At 39.1% G+C, this 17900-nt stretch overlaps 1 protein-coding gene across 1 annotated transcript in view; it reads left to right on the top strand.

The window, feature by feature from the left end:
- Positions 1–17900, top strand: part of TNR (tenascin R) — a 207845-nt gene that overhangs the window by 167851 nt on the left and 22094 nt on the right. The window contains exons 10-16 of the mRNA XM_058178365.1: positions 506–769; positions 1467–1733; positions 4631–4750; positions 7263–7406; positions 8866–8985; positions 9901–10044; positions 10335–10465. Of these exons, the coding sequence (XP_058034348.1) occupies positions 506–769; positions 1467–1733; positions 4631–4750; positions 7263–7406; positions 8866–8985; positions 9901–10044; positions 10335–10465 (1190 nt within the window). The remainder of the gene's footprint in view (positions 1–505; positions 770–1466; positions 1734–4630; positions 4751–7262; positions 7407–8865; positions 8986–9900; positions 10045–10334; positions 10466–17900) is intronic.

Raw genomic sequence — 17900 nt, 5'->3', positions numbered from 1 at the left:
TTATAGCTGCAAGGGAAAAATGGAACTGGTTGTGGTCACAAATTGCTGAGGACCAACTTTGGGAGTAGGAAAGAAGTGTAGCTGTTGGTCTTTTTAAGCCAGAAGTATTGAATGACAGCTAATGGCTACTATGGAGGGTCTCAGTTGTGTTTTCTGTATACAAAATTTATACACTGACATACCTATCCTACTTCTCAAGACAAATTCAAATTTAAATAGATTTTCAGTGGAAATGTTCTTATGAAATGTCTTCATGACAGACTTTTTAGTGTAATCTGTTGTTCTAGAGTCTGTGTATCTGACCATTTATCATTTCACATTCCAGCTGTGTTCTTCAAATAGCTCAGAGTAGTTTAAATTAACATTTAGATAAATGTTACGGACATGAAAACACAATCAAATTCAGCATAAAAATCTAAATTTAAGTTAGGTCTTATCCTGCAGGTGAATGCATTTCATGCCCTTGTGACTTTCTGTCTTTTTACATATCCTGCTGCTGCCATAGAGTTGGACAGCCCTCATGATCTGATTGTGACAGCTTCCACAGAAACATCCATCTCTGTGTCCTGGACCAAAGTCAAGGGTCCCATTGATCATTATCGGGTCATCTTCATGCAAGCTTCAGGAATGGCATCAGAGGTTACTGTCTCTAAAGATAAATCTGAGCTTACACTCACAGACTTAGAACCCGGGACTGAATACACTATCTCGGTCATTGCTGAAAGGGGCCGACAGCAAAGCTTGGAAAGCACCGTGGATGCCTTCACAGGTACTAAAGAACTATCAGATTACATTAATCAGGTACTGTGGGTAATCTCAAAGGTCTTCCATTGCTATTTTATGACTGGCTAAGCATTCCATGTCACACTTGATTGGTGCAGGTGATTTGTCTGAGACAAAGCCCTCTGGTATTTAGAAGATTTCTCTCATGCCCTGGGCATCTGAATGGCCATGTGCATGTAAACACCCACAAACACAGCACTTATTTTTTTCACCTCCCTGTTCCTCATGAGTTGCATCCCACTTTGATGAATCCTTTTGTATACAATAATTTATTTCAGAACAGTTTTTCATTTCCCAAAACAGGGAACTAAAATTCAAGAGTGCTCATGAGATCCATTCCAAAGATAAATTCCCAAAATCTTAACAGTAACAGTAACAGTAACCTTTCTTAGCTGAGAGGCACATTTGATCCTATTTTAAGTTAATTAATTAAACTGGGTTGATATTATCCTTAATGTATAAAGATAAATTATGCAAAATTTCACATATGCACACGCAAGGTTTTATGGTATGCTTATAGCCTTGAGGTTTTAGCCATACCTTATTTCTATGTTAATGAAAACTACCTCTGATTATTTGATGAGCACACCTAAATTTATCATTACATTTCACATCCTGGGGCTGAATAAACTCCAGCCTGCCATTTTCACATTTACAAGTCTGTTCTCTGCTCTTATTTTTAGGATTCCGACCAATCACACAACTTCACTTTTCTCATGTAACTTCCTCCAGCGTGAACATCACTTGGAATGACCCCTCACCTCCAGCAGATAGGCTGATACTGACCTACAGCCCCAAAGATAAGAAGGAAACCAAGGAAGTGATACTGGACCCTACAAAGAGACATGCTGCTTTGTCAGGTCTACAACCATCCACGGAGTATATCATGTCCCTGGTGGCTGTACATGGCCTTGTCAGCTCTGAACCAATAGTTGGTTCAGTCACAACAGGTAAAAGAGCAGAGTGTTCTCTATTCTGGTGTGATGCCTGTTTTTTAATCTCTTCTACAAGAGAGTTGATTACAAGGTCCTTTAGGAAGAATGCCTTTTGAGTAGTTGCCCTTGTAAGTATATCTCTACGCACACACATAAACACAGACATATACACCATCACCACCAAAATTATGGTCGCCTTCAGGAAAACTGTTAAGAAAACTTTTCCACCAGTTGTTTGGGACCAATTGGGTGGAGTCCCCGTTTAGATATTTTTATTATTGTGCTTGGTTGCCACTTCATATTTTGTATTTTATATTTATATTCTGTTTGCTTTATAGCTTTATTTGGGGGGGGTCCTGATTTATTGTTTGTTTTTCTGTTTATGTTGCCCAAGTCACCTTATTTGAGTTGGGCAGCTTTATAAATCTAATAAATATATAAGTACATATTAAAGACAATCCTTGAAATGAGAGAATGCTCTTTGATTTAAACTTCAACTCTTTTGGGATATTAAAAATCATATTTAGCTCAAGGTAGACTAGCTTACATTGCCTTTTTAATATAAGCTGTCCAGTTTTCTGAAATATCTGAAAACATAAATAACTGTATGCTTCAGTCTTCAATACTGCTTGAAGAAGTCACATTAGGATACATTTGTTTTAATATTTCAGCTCCTTTAAATAGCCCCATCTGTTTTCAATAATGCCCCAAAATGTGGGGGGGAAAGATGTGACTGTTTTAAAGAACTCTTTGCTTTTATCATATTCCAAAACATCTCTTTAAATCATGTTTGAAACATAGAGTGTTTCAGTATAATAGAGGAATAATACAGGTTATTTCTAGTCTAAGATGATATGTGAGGCCATAAAGATTGTTATGAAAATTATAACATGATGTAAACCGAATTTTTGATCTGTCAAGTAGGGTATAGATTAACCAAAAATCAATGTTCTATCTCAATTTATTCATTTTAGTACTGTAATTCCTAAACTTTGGGAGAGCTAGTAGTCTGTTCCAAGAAATACATTTATATTATTAACAATTCTGGTAAGTCATACAGGATCCGGCAGCCAATACATATCACAAAAACATCTGCCAGCTCAATCTTGGTGTAAGTCTAGTTCAGGATTTATCATTTTCTGATGAGGGGCAATGACTGGAACAGAAACTAACACAGAATGCAAGAGTTGGGGGCTCCTCTCAGGGAAATTAGTATTACTGTATTCTGCAGATTCCAAAATTATTCTTTAGGAGGTAAGAATGATGAAAGCTTCCTATTTTTAATTTAGAAAATAGTCTCTGTAGCTCTCTGATGTTTGAGAACCCTTGCTGCATTCTTACTATCAGCTGTATTTTGGTTTTCAGCTGGAAACAAGTAGTTACAACACAATCTGGCCATAATTTCAGATTGAAGTAAGGAATAGTAAAATAGTTGAGGCAGACAGAACATGGACTTTATGTAGTGACAAAGACAACCAGATCCCTATTTCATGCTTTCTCACAAATTCCCATTGCTAATGCCATGAATACCACTTTGCCTGCACTTGGCTAGCATATAGAAATAATTGCTATCAAGAAAACCATTTTCAATATATAGTATCACACAACCAAACTTTGGTTGATAAATTTACTAACATTTTTTGCTTGTTTCCTTAAAAGTATGAGTGGAAATAGGTGGGCTTCTGGGAAGCAAACTGATCCCATTTCTCCTTAATTACCCTAACACAACAAACACACCACACTTCTGTCCAAAATTGGTTGCTTTAATAGGAACAGAGAGCTTTCAGAAATGAAAATGAAATTGCTTGCTTCTCAGTCGCACTCCTCTAAATTAGCACGTCCATGGTTGGAGGTTCTCACAAGCCCTGCTGATCTTTAGCTGGTATGGCAGTTATGGGTGGTTTGGGTTGGGGTTTTTTTTTTAGAACCAAGAGGCCCTGGTTACAGTAACCTTATCCTCATCAACTCATAGTTAAAACGCTGGAACAAATGGGTTGCCTTTGGAGAGGAATTGAAAGCTACAATTGGTCCAAAATGCAGTGGCCAGTTGCTAACTGGAGGTACAGATAAGACAGATACTGATGCTCGTTTTTGTGCTTCTGCTACTTTGCAGAAGTTTTAGGGTTCATAGACCAGATCAAGAAACCAACTCCACAGGAAGGCTAAGATTGCCTTTTATTGAGATTGGTTCAGAATTGTGCAAGTCTGATTATGCTGCCCTTTCTTATACTCCAGAGAATCAAGGAGGCCTATGCCTGAGGCATTTCTGAATTTTATTTGGTTTCTCGGGTTTTTTTAAAAAAAATCAGCCTCTTTTATCTGGATAACAATTCTTACATATTTCTATCAAGGTCATCTCTTGTACTCTCTATATCAGCTTCCAGGTACTTGCAGATAGGTTGACTCTGGACATTTTGGTGCCCTAGGCAAAGTCATTTTCCAGTGCCTCATATGGTTTGGTCCATCTTCCAACTTTGTTAAGAATGTATCCTCTTGTTCTTTTTTTTCTTCAAGTTTTTGGGCTTTACACTTATGATTTTCAGTCCTGGATATATATATTTTTCTTTTATTGGACATTTTCATCCTTGAGTCTGTTGGCTCATGAAGTACATCTAATGCCTTTTGATTTTTATGGTGTTTTTTTTTTATTTTGCCATCCCCTAAAATTTGGGTCCCCCTAGGTCAAAGCTTACTTTGTCTTAGCCTGGAACTGGTCCTAGTCTCTCTTGGGCAGTTTCAATCCATCCAGTATATCTTTTCAAAGAAGGGATGATATAGTGAAGGAGTTGGTGTATGATGAATGCATACAGCATTATGTATATACTGTATAATTGCTACCCAAAGCTAGTCACTATATTCCCATTAGAATGTGAATTTTGGAATGTTTAACTGTTGCCTCTTGTTTCATTTAGGGATTGATCCACCAAAGAACTTGACCATTGTCAATGTGACTACAGAATCTGTGGCTCTCCATTGGGCACCTCCAATTGCACCTTTTGACCACTATAAGATTTCCTGCAAATCTGCCCAAGGTAATTCTTCTCCATCCCCAAAATTTGTGAATGGGGTTCAGGGGCCCTAATAGAATATATATAAATGGATTTATATAGCAGGATAACCTATTCAGCAGCTGGGCTACTTTCAGCCAGCATTATTAAGGGTCTTACTGACTTTATGAACACTTTTTCCTTTGAAAGCAGACTAACATTATCCCATTCATGCACCTTTATGCTCAGACTTAAGATCCAGTTCATTGGATCCAGTTTATTCCCAGTTATGTTTGCCCAGAATTGCAGTCTTAATGTGCTTAAAAAGATTATTTTATTGCAACCCCATAAAATGATACACCAGATTTCCAAAGATTTTAATTTTAAAAGACAGATGGGCACTCAAAATAAAATAGAGGTAAATGTTTTGTCAAGAGACTTTCATTGCATTTGACAAGCACCTTGAATAAGCTACTTCTATATGAAAAGTCATCTGCTAATTACTTGAGGAACACATTCCCCAGAAGTAATTCACTGCAGATGTAATTCAGTCACCTGCCTTGTCTTCTGACATTCTGCTGTAAACATGGAAGCATGTTTACATAATGCAACTGCACATTTAAAAAATAGGGAACAAATAGCATTAAATGTTTACAGATAATTTGGAGTTGAGTAGATGCATATATGAGCATTTATTGTATAGAACAGTGGTAGTCAACCTGGTCCCCACCGCCCACTAGTGAGCGTTCCAACTTTCATGGTGGGCGGTAGGTGTTTTGTCCTATACTGAAGCACTTTCCTTTTTTTTAATGTAATTGACTTTTTAAAAAATTTTCATAGCATTATTTAAAAACATTTTCATTAGGTTTTCATAAAATTCCCTGTGACAATTTAAATTTCTGAAAATATATTATTTGTATTGCCGGCACATAAATTTAGTTCACATTACGTAAGTGAAACTAAGTGGTGCTATAGTGCGACCACAAACAAAAGAGCCTCATCCCAGAATAGCTCACGCATCTCCCCCCACACCACAGCTGTAACAGACAAGCAGAGCTGGTAGCCGACGCCCCCCCCAACCCAATTCACGATGCGTGAGAGGCATGCGCATATGACGATACACGGCGCATTACTATGGAATCAGTGGGCGGTTAGAAAATTTTACTACTAAAAGAGATACAAAAGTGGGTGGTAGGTATAAAAAGGTTGACTACCCCTGGTATAGAATATATTATAGTAGTTAAAGTATTGAACTAGGATCAGAGAGATGCAGGTTCAAATCAAACTTCAGCCATAGAAATGTACAAGTTACTTTGGGGCCACTCATTATCTGTCAGCTCAGCCTAATTCACAGGTTTTATATATGTTTCCCCAAGCAAGTATAAAATGAGTTCATACAGTAGGATAAGCCACCATTGTCTTAACCATGGTTTATTGAATAAGCTGCAATTAGCTTGGTTCACATAATACACTAAGCTCTAAACCATAGTTTACAAGTCACAATGGATGAATTAACATATTTTGAACCAAAGCCAAGCAAACTACAATATTGTTCTGCACAATATATGAACCTAGTGAAAACACAGTCTTGTCTAGGTTGTTAGAAAAGAAATATTATCATGCTTAGAAAATCTTAAAGCACAACGTGGATAAACATCATTCCAAAAATATTAGGGATTGTAAATGTAATGTTGGATTGCTTCTCAAACTGTATTTCAAGAAGCTCTGAATTTTCTCATGAGATAAATTATGATGGAGAAACCTCTTCTTCAGATAATGTGTTAAATACAGTGCATGTCTGATGGCAATGCATAGCACCAAGAATTTAATCTGTACATTTCTGGATTATATTTTAATTAAGTCCACCAGTCTGAACCAAAACAATACCAGAGATTTTCTGTAGATGACTGCCAATGTGTATATTTCCAATTGGTTAGAAGATTTATTATAGCCACTTCCCCAGATTTTAGATGCTTAACAAGTAGTCCTCAAATTATGACCACAATTAAGGCCCAAAGTTCCATAGTTAAGCAAGGCAGTTGTTAAGTGAATTGCACCCGATTTTAAGATCTTTTTTGCCATGGATCTTAACTGAATCACAGCACATGTTAAGCGAATCAAATAGTTGTTAAGTAAATTCAATTTCCACCCCCCCCCATGACTCTGCTTTTTGGAAGCCAGCTAAGAAGGTCACAAATGGTGATCTCATGATTTCAGGACATTGCAACTATTGTAATTTCACTGCCAAGCATCTGAATTTTGTTCACGTGACCCAGGGGATGCTGCAACAGTTATAACTGCAAGGACTGGTTGTAAGTCACTTTTTTTCAATGTTGTTGTAACTTAGAATGGTTGCTAAACAAATAGTTGTAAGTCAAGATCTACCTGTACTTGCATCCAGAAAAGAAAGAAGCAGCATAAGGGCTATGTTTTTCAGATTTTTCCGTGGAACTAAGAATGTAAACTCTGCCTGGATACGACCTCACATTTGTCAGGGTTTTTTTGGGAACACCTACATTAGCTGAAAATAACAAGGTCATTTTCTCAATCCATACAGGACGAGTTGACAATATAGTTGTTGCAAAAGGTATTACTGAATATACTCTCAACTACTTGCAGCCTTCAACTGAATATGAAATCAGCTTAAAGAGTATAAGGGGCAGAGAGGAAAGTGAACCACTTTTACATACCATGTATACAGGTATGAGATGCGACTTTGAAAACATAGAAGTGTAACAAGTTTATTTGGGGAAAAGGTGATTCGTGATGGACAAGCATTATTAGCTAATTATAGGATGATCTGTATCCCACTGGGTTTGACTGAGCCAGGAACCAGGCCTTTCGATGGAAACAAATTTGGGGAAGCTAAAGAATTTTCAATCTAATTATATTAATGAATTCCTGCCGTGGCCTGCTTAGAAGTCTAAGCCTCAGACTATATTGGCCATATTGAACTAGTAGTCAAATTCAAATATTCCACTAAATAGCTATTTGATGCATTAGCCCTGACAAAATAAAGAGACAAATGTTAATCTGGGAAATAAATTTTGAACTCTTCCTTTGGGACAAAGCTCCACTACTACCCACTGAGAAATAAGTTATAAAGAAAGGAGCAACAGTAAACAATATGTAAAATATTCTACCCCAATAGAATCAACTTGTATTATTCTAAATCAGAGAGAACTTCACTTGGACTTGAGCCTACAGCTAACCCTTTCAAATTGCCAAATGTTGGCCAATTTCAGAATCATTCACTTGTATTTATATCTTTATATTAATGTTGATCTAAAAATCAAACTATCACAATTTGGGCTTAAGGATAATTCAGGAGCAGTAGAGGAATGTTAAGACTAAAACATGGTCCACAAATTGCCTATCCTATTCCAAGTGTTCCTATAATTTACATCTTCTGATATTATCTCAGAATATATCCCGATAGAGCAAAAAATAATATGGCTAGTTACAGTTAAATAATACCGAACAGTGTTTTTCCAAAGTTACAGGTATATGCTGTAACTATAGGCAGCTTTTCAGTTTACATCATTTTCTTCAATCTTCCTTTTTGGAGAGAAGGAAGAGGAGTGATAAAATATTTCTGGTCATGTATGAATGCTCTGTTATTGCTGAAGAGGTGAACCAAACAAGTTCTAAACCTATTACTTCATAGTCCAGTAAGATCTAACCTTGAAGTACAGGAGCTTCAAGGGAGGCTGTTACAAAGAAACAAGCAAGTGCTTCACGGATAATGTATTTTAGTTGGGACTTTGTTGATAATGATTATTCTAAAACATTTATTTATTGAGACATACCTTCATCCATCATGTCTATGGAGATTCTCAGTCATCCAGGTCACGGTTGCCCCAAAGGTATTTTTTCAAGAGTACTTTCTGATTTTTCTTTGAAGACCTTTTGCAATGACTCTGAATGGCTGTCATAAGCCATCCAGAGTAACCCTACTGGGGAGATGGGTGGAACATAAATTTAAGAAATAAATTTAGGAAATAAATAACACTATTCTCCTGCATAACGTTTGCATACATAAAAATAAACCTTTACTGTGTTTTCTATTGTCTTGGTTGTATTCTTTCATCATTACTAATTGCTAAAATGACTACATAATTCTGATGACGACTTCATCTTCCTTTATGCCTCTTTTGCAGCCATGGATCATCCAAAGAATTTGATTGCCATAAACATTACCCCAACAGAAACCTTGCTAAAGTGGGACCCGCCTGGGGTTGAAGCTGAAAATTATGTCATTGTGCTTACCCATGACAGTGGTATGTCTTTACGTAACGATCAGAATTCAGCATGGAATTGGGGCAAGCACCACCAATCAGCTAAGCTAAAAACAAGTGGCTGGGGCTGATGGTGAAAGTTGATATTAATCATTAAATGCTGAAGAATGTTTGGCATAAATTTCATTATGTTTTACAACAATATTTTTATTCTCACACTTTTATCACTCACACTTTATCAGATTTGGGACAGGCCCTCCAACTTTCTCAGTCACAGATAAGTGAAGGACAACTGTTCTTAATTTTTTTCAGTTGTTATGCTTTTCAGACCTTTCCATCTCCACACTTTGCTACATTTCAAAGAAGCAGAAATTTGTTTAACATTTGTGATACAAGTATAACCATATTTTTTTAGAAGTGTTAACTGTTCGTTAATAAGACAATTAGTCATTGACTCAATACTGTTCCCTTGCAGAAATAAGAACAAGTACTGTAACTAATTCAGGACAAAGAATAAGAGCTGCTTTGCTGTCCTTCTTCAACATTATTTACTTCTGGCAGGATTCCTGCAATGTAGACTGAATTTGTGTCTACACATTTTTCCCTACCAAGAAGGGATGTTGTATATGAATCACAAAATAGTTCCCGACTGTGACATAGGAATGAATCTCCCTGTTTATCATAATACTAAAAATGAATCTTACATAAGATTTATGACTTAACATGAATTCAGCATATCCAGTTTTTGAAACTTGCTGAATTTGTATTTGATTGTGGTCTTGCTAAAGTCTGTATTATTAATAAATCTGGACTATTGCTATCTGAAAACTGACTGTGTGATTCTACCTTTCTTTCCTTTGAAAGATTGAATGAGCTATCTGATAATTCTAATTCTTGTTTCCATTTGGATCCCACCTAGCCTCATGTTCTGTTCAATGCTTTTGCCTCTGATTTCAGTTGCAGGAGAAACTATTTTGGTGGACAGGACCGAACAAGAATATAAGCTTATTGATTTGCTTCCCAGTACCAGCTATAAAGTCACCATGTATGCCATCAATGGGCCTGTCACAAGTAGAACCATCTTCACCAACTTTACTACTCGTAAGTATTATATATTCCTCCCTCTGGTAGGAATTTACAACTTGATTTCAAATACTAGAAGGAAATGAAAGTATTGCTTGATACAGATAAGCCACAATTGCATCTATGTTTTCTGGGTTAAGCTCAGTGATTTATTGTGTATTGTTCATTCACTGAGTCCTAAGAACCTGGCTGGCATTTTTTCCCCTGGAAAACTATAACTTCTGCATGACTCATTTTTAAAATCCCTATCACCTCTACATAGATACTGTATGTAGGCCTCTTCCTCTATTCCTTTCCTATCTTTACAGTTTTGGATCCGCCATCAAATCTCACAGCAAGTGAAGTGACTAGGCGAAGCGCTCTTCTTTCATGGCTTCCTCCTGTAGCTGAGATTGAGAACTACATCATGACCTACAGATCCCCTGATGGGAGCCGCAAGGTGGGGCCTTCATCTCTTAGCTCCATTATGAGGGATGGCAACATTTTGTGGCTGTATCAAAGAATTTGGGAGCATCTGTGTTAAGTCTGTGTTAAGTCTGTGGCTTCGGGGTGAGTTACCAACTGTACGCTGATGATACTCAGCTGTACTTTTCCACCCTGGGCCACCCCAACGAAGCTGTCGAAGTGCTGTCCCGTTGCCTGGAAGCCGTACGGGTCTGGATGGGGAGAAACAGACTCAGACTCAATCCATCCAAGACGGAGTGGCTGTGGATGCCGGCACCCCGGTACAGTCAGCTGCAACCGCGGCTGACTGTTGGGGGCGAGTCATTGGCCCCAACAGAAAGGGTACGCAACTTGGGCGTTCTCCTGGATGGAGGGCTGTCGTTTGAAGATCATTTGACGGCTGTCTCCAGGAGAGCTTTTTACCAGGTTCGCCTGGTCCGCCAGTTGCGCCCCTTTCTTGACCGGGATGCCTTATGCACGGTCACTCATGCTCTCGTCACTTCTCGTCTGGATTATTGCAATGCTCTCTACATGGGGCTACCCCTGAAGTGCACTTGGAGACTCCAGTTAGTCCAGAATGCAGCTGCGCGGGTGATTGAGGGAGCATCAAGTTGCTCCCGGGTAACACCACTCCTGCGCAGTCTGCACTGGCTACCTGTGGTCTTTCGGGTGCGCTTCAAGGTTTTGGTTACCACCTTTAAAGCGCTCCATGGCTTAGGGCCCAGGTACTTACGGGACCGCCTGCTGTTACCTCATGCCTCCCACCGACCCGTGCGCTCTCACAGAGAGGGTCTTCTCAGGGTGCCGTCCGCCAAGCAATGTCGGCTGGCGGCCCCCAGGGGAAGGGCCTTCTCTGTGGGAGCACCTACTCTCTGGAACAAACTTCCCCCCGGTTTACGCCAATTACTCGACCTTCGGACCTTTCGCCGGGAATTGAAAACCTATCTATTTATCCAAGCGGGACTGGCCTGAATTTTAAATTTTTAAATTTTAACAATTTTAGTGGGTATTTTAATATGGTCAATTTGACGGTTTTAATTTCGGCCTTTACTGAATAAGTTTTTTAATTCTGATTTTAAGTTTGTATATTTAACTGTTTTAATGTAGGCTGTACACCGCCCTGAGTCCTTCGGGAGAAGGGCGGTATAAAAGTTTAAATAAATAAATAAATAAATAAGTCTATTTTCAGATTTCCTGTACTTAAACTACAATTCTCATGAGTATCCTGTCTCATAATGGTAGGAATCAATACGACTAATGTTTGGAAAGTGGCCAGGTCTAGCCACTTGTGGCCTATAATGATAAGTTATTGAATCAAACAAAATGCCACTTTGATATTTTTCGTTTTTTGCTTGCGTGTAAGGACGCTAAGGCGGGGTGTCAAACTCGCAACTTCATGGCGGTGTCATGTGACTTACTGCATCTTTTCACCTTTTGTTAAATTGGGCGTGGGTGTGGCCTGCACCTGACACATCTAGCCCGCAGGCCACAAGTTTGACAGCCCTGCCCTAAGGAGTCCAGAATCACTTGTAGAGTAAAACAATTGTTTGCAATTATTTCTCCTCCCTGATTTATTCTGAAGTGGTTTCCATTGTTTCATTACTATTCCTAACATGCCTACAAATCAAGAATCATATATTTAATATGATGTTGTTAGAGTACAGAACAATAAACATGGCTATTTGTTGAAAGCATTAAAAGCAAGGGCAGTATGCTAAGAATGAAGGCTATGAGGTCACATGAGCAAAATAGGCAATCAGGACTAACAAACCCAACTCTTACAATTCTTTAAAAAAGGAATAGTTTACAGGAAGGACTTCCTTCCCTCCTGGCACACAAAATAACTCTGTGCTCCTATTTGGCTATGTGTTACTTAATGCTTTAAAGTACAGAGCCCTTTGTAATGGGTTGGAGAAAAAAATGGCTCACCAGGCTAATGCAGCCTGTTATTAACACACAGCTGCCTGCAATTACAATTACTGCAGGCTCGAGTCCCACCAGGCCCAAGGTTGACTCAGCCTTCCATCCTTTATAAGGTAGGTAAAATGAGGACCCAGATTGTTGGGGGGGCAATAAGTTGACTTTGTATATAAATATGCAAATAGAATGAGACTATTGCCTTACACAATGTAAGCCGCCCTGAGTCTTCGGAGAAGGGCAGGATATAAATTCAAATAAAAACAAAACAAACAAAACAAAAATAGTGTTTTTAAATGGAAGAATTATTTCATTGGGGGTATTACTTGGAACTTTGACAATCTGATTATCTGTATAGACATACACCTAACCCAGGGGTGAAATGCTACCGGATCGGACCGGATCGGGCGAGTAGGTAGCGGAGTTTGGTTCTGGTTCGCCGATCCGGTAGCAATCGCTGGCTGGCCACGCCCCCGAACCAATCCACAGCCCACAGCCCAGCCTTCGCAAGCTGGACACCGGAACACCGGGAAGGCAGCTCGCCACCTGCTCGGCCTTAGGTCAGGGGCCGGGGCCCATTCCCCGAGGCCCCAGAGCCGCCACCTTCCCCAACCGGGTCAGGGAATGCACCATTCCCCAACTCCGGCCTTTCCCCAGAGCCGCCGCCCGCTCTTCCTTCGCCCACTTGCTGCCCACTCGCCGCCTGTTCGCCCTTCGCCTTTGATCAGGGCCCAGGGATACCCCCTGAGACCCCGGAGCCACCCCCTGCTCGCCGCTTCCTCAACTGGGTCGGGGAATGCACCATTCCCCAACTCCGCCTTTCCCCAGAGCCGCCGCCCGCCTTCCTTCGCCCACTTGCTGCCACTGCCGCCTGTTCGCCTTCGCTTTGATCAGGGCCCAGGATACTGAGACCCCGAGCCACCCCTGCCCGCCGCCTCAACTGGGTCGGGAATGCACCATTGAGCCGCCGCCGCTCTTCGCCACGAGCGATATTTCTTCCAGCGGCTGGCTGCCAGCAGCGTCAGTTACTGGAGTCCCTCTACTTGAATATGCTGCCGCTTGCTGCTTGTTCCATGCACCGGCTGCGCAAGCGCACACCAGGTTGGGTGTGCGCTTGCGCAGCCAGCGCATAGAACAAGGCGGCATATTCAAGGAGAGCAACTCCAGTAACTTTTGGACGCTTGCCTTTTCCGACTGCCATCTGCTGGAAGAAAGTAAGTATATGCCGCGTGGCAAAGGAAGAGCGGGCGGCGGCTCCGGGACAAGGCTGGTGTCGGGGAATGGTGCATTCCCCAACCCGGTTGAAGAAGCGGCGAGCAGGGGGCGACTCCGGGGCCTCAGGGAATGGGGCGTCCCTGGGCCCCGGCCCCTGACCAAAGGCGAAGGGCGAGCAGGCGGCGAGCAGGCAGTGAGTAGGCGGCAGCTCTGGAGAAAGATCGGAGTAGGGGAATGGTACATTCCCCGATCCCTTTGAGGCAGGTGGCAGCTCCGGGGCCTAGGTGAAGGGAGAACAGGTGGCGAGGGAAAGGGAAAAGGCAGAATAGAAATTAATTTTTTTCCCTACTGGGTTCTGTGGGCATGGCTTGGGGGGGGTTGTGACTGAGTGGGCATGGCTGTGAGTGACATTGAGTTGGCCATGCCCACTCAGTCACAGGACACACCCACCCACCAAGCCACACCCACAGAGTAGGTAGCAAAAAAATTTAGATTTCACCCCTGACCTAACCTCTTGCTCCGAGTAACCAATCAAGAAACCAATCATGGAATACAGAACTGTACACGAGACTGAAAACTAGAAATATCACAGAAGGCACTAGCAAGCCATTTCTATATTATTACCAAAAACATTAAATTGGCCTCTTTAAGTAGTTACTGAGTGTGGATCTCAAATTGAAGAAACATTCATCATTTTATTTATGATCTACTAAAGTAATTTTACAGCATTATTATTATTTCAGTTAGTACTCATGCCTGCACAGTATGAAAAAGTAATGGAAGGAAGCAACAAACAAGCAAACAAAGCTAGTTAGCCTCTTCCCTTACAGATGAGAATCCTTTCACACTGTTACTCAGAGCAGGGGTCTCCAACCTTGGCAACTTTAAGACTTGTGGACTTCAATTCCCAGAGTTCCTCAGCCAGGTTTGCTCTGGGAGTTGAAGTCCACAAGTCTTAAAGTTGCCAAGGTTGGAGACCCCTGACGCAAAGCATTTCCACACTTCTATTTAACCTGCACTGTAATCGCTGAAGAGAAATACAACTAGAAATAGCATTATATCTTGGCCAACTGCAGGGGAATTTTAGCAGAGATAAGATACTTCTTCCTCCATATTTTTAAAATCATGGTTTATTAAATAGATTTTATGCACTATTTTTATCCAAAAAAACACCTATAAACTTCACCTAACTAAAAATATCCTAAGCTTTCACAGAAGAAATTTCCATCAGTTGACCTGCCAACTACTGCAGAGAGTGAAGGGAGCTAATATCACTTCTATTCAAACTTGCATGCAACTTTTTAAAGGCTTTTTGCAACATCTTTGTATAGCTTTCTTATTGATTTGATTTAATGCTGCCCAAGCCAAATGACTTTGTGTGCCCCACATATACCAAAACAATATAAAAACAATACAGGTAGTCCTCAATTTACAACAGTTCATTTAGTGACTGTTCAAAGTTTCAAGACCATTGAAAAAGTGATTTATGACGGTTGCAGTATCCCAGAGTCATGTGATCACCTTTTGCGACCTTCTGACAAGCAAAGTGAATGGGGAAGCCAAATTTACTTTTTTTTTTTTTTTTTTTTGCAAATTTTTTTTATTTTTCCATAATAATTCCCACAATTTGACCAGTGTACAATACAATCACTTATCCAACAATCAGTCCTATACTCAAATTATACTCAGTCAGGGCTGCTCGACTGCCACTCCCCCCTTTAATCCTTTCTTCCCTTCTCATCCTTCTTAAACTTCCCCCACCACCTTCTCCTCGCTCCTACTTCCCCTCCTCTTTCCCACTTCTCACTACCATCCTTTCTAACCCTCTATCTTCTCCTTCTTCTCCTCCTCCTATCCTTTCTTCTCCTCCTTCTTTCCTCCCTACCCACCTACCTACCTACTTTCTTCCTTCTTTACTCCTCTTTCCTTACCCTTTCCTTCGGGAGTGTTTGCCGAGCAGTCCCGACATTACACCATTCCAACTTGTTTAATTCTACCATTATTCCTGTACAATGGCAACCAATCAATTTATAGTCTTCCCTTCCCGCCTCCTTCCCCGAGACTTCCCAGAACAGAATACAGGGTATTGTAACTAACAAACATAATCTAAAATATAACATAAAACATATTCCATTTCACACCATCACACTATCAATTCCCTTCTTTCTTAAACTAATACATAATAATTCCTAACTTCACTCAAAAACTAATTGATATTTTTTAATCTGATACTTATTTTGAATATAATCAATCCACTTCCTCCATTCCAATATATATTTTTCTTGTGTACAGTCTTTCAAGTAGGCAGAAACTTTTGCCATTTCTGCTAAATTTGATACTTTACTAATCCATTCTCCAATTGTAGGTAAGTCTTCTTTCTTCCAATATTGTGCAATCAATAATCTTGCAGCAGTTATTAAATTCAGAATCAGTTTTGTCTCTATAACAGTGCAATCTGAGATTATTCCTAATAAAAAGAACTGTGGAACAAACTTGATCTTCTTTTTCAAAATGTTCTGCATAATCCACCATATTTTAATCCAAAAGGCTTTAACTTTTTTGCAAGTCCACCATATATGATAATAGGTAGCATCCTCACAATCACATCTCCAACATTTTGCTTTCACATTTGGATACATACATGACAGTTTTTTAGGATCTAAATGCCATCTATAAAACATTTTATAAAATTTTCTTAAATTTTGTGCTTATGAATTTAACATTCCTCACCCAAATTTTTTCCCATGTTTCTAACATTATAGGTTGTTGAAAATTTTGTGCCCATTTTACCATACAATCTTTAACCAACTCCATTTCTGAATCAATTTCAACCAATACATTATATAATCTCTTTATATGCTGTTGACCTTGATCTTTTATTTGTTTTACCAGATTATCATCACTTTGCCTTATACCAATTTTCTGATCTATTTTCCATCTAGATTGCAATTGTCCATACTGGAACCATGTATAATTTCTTCCTTCATCCTCAATTTCTCCTAGATTTCAACTGTAATTCCCCTTTTCCATAGTCAAAAGCTCTTTGTAAGTGATAACTTCCATTTTTTGTAATATATTTATATTCTCTATCATATGTCTGGGGATGGTCCATATTGGTATCTTTCCATCTAACTTATATTGATATTTTTTCCAAATCCTCAACAACGCACTTCTGACCATATTATTCTTAAATGTCTTATCAATTTTCTTGTCATATATTACATATGCGTGCCATCCATATAACAAACCATAACCTTCTATATTCAAAATCCTTTCCTCTGTTAAATTAATCCAATCAGAAATTAAAGTTAAAACAACTGCATCATAGTACAATTTCAAATTAGGCATTTTTAAACCCCCTCTTTCCCTAACGTCTTGCATTATTTTTAACTTTATCCTCGGTTTTTTACCCTTCCATACAAATTTATTAATCCTTTTTTGCCATTCTTGTAAATTTGCATCTTTCTTCAAAATTGGAATCATTTGAAACAAAAATAAAAATCTAGGCAAAACATTCATTTTTATAGCTGCCACTCTTCCCAACAATGATAATTGTAACTTCTTCCATTTCTCCATTTCTTTAATTACTTTTCCCCACAATACCTCATAATTGTTTTTATATAATTTTACATTCGATGCTGTAATGTATACTCCTAAGTATTTAACCTTTTTAACTACTTCATATCCAGTTATTCTTTCTAATTCTTCCCTCTGATGTGTATTCATATTTTTAATTAGCATTTTTGTCTTCTGTTGATTCACTTTAAACCCAGATACCTTACTATACTGATCAATTGTCTCCATCAAATATACAGCTGAATGTATTGGTTGAGATAAAGAAACAACCAAATCATCTGCAAACGCTCTTAATTTATAATCTTGATTTTTAATTCTAATTCCTTTTATTCGATCTAAACCACGTATCTTGCTCAATAATATTTCCAAAGTTAGAATGAATAATAATGGTGACAAGGGACATCCTTGTCTAGTCCCTTTCTCAATCTTGAAAGAGTCTGTTAATCCACCATTTACTATTATTTGAGCTGTTTGCTTTTGATATATAGCCTTAATTGCTTGAATAAAATAATCCCCAAATTGCATTTTTTCTATTACTTTAAACAAAAACTGCCAATCCAATCTATCAAAAGCTTTTTCGCATCCAAAAGAGGAATGCTGCTGAAACCTGGCTGTTTCCTTCCAAATATTCAAGTAAATTTACAATTTGTCTCATATTATATCTCATCTGTCTCCCCTTAATAAATCCTGATTGGTCATTATGAATTAATTGATTCATCAGT

The sequence above is a fragment of the Ahaetulla prasina genome, chromosome 3, assembly GCF_028640845.1.
Source record: "Ahaetulla prasina isolate Xishuangbanna chromosome 3, ASM2864084v1, whole genome shotgun sequence".
NCBI classification, from domain to species: domain Eukaryota; kingdom Metazoa; phylum Chordata; class Lepidosauria; order Squamata; family Colubridae; genus Ahaetulla; species Ahaetulla prasina.
This window is presented reverse-complemented; position numbering and strand designations above follow the sequence as displayed.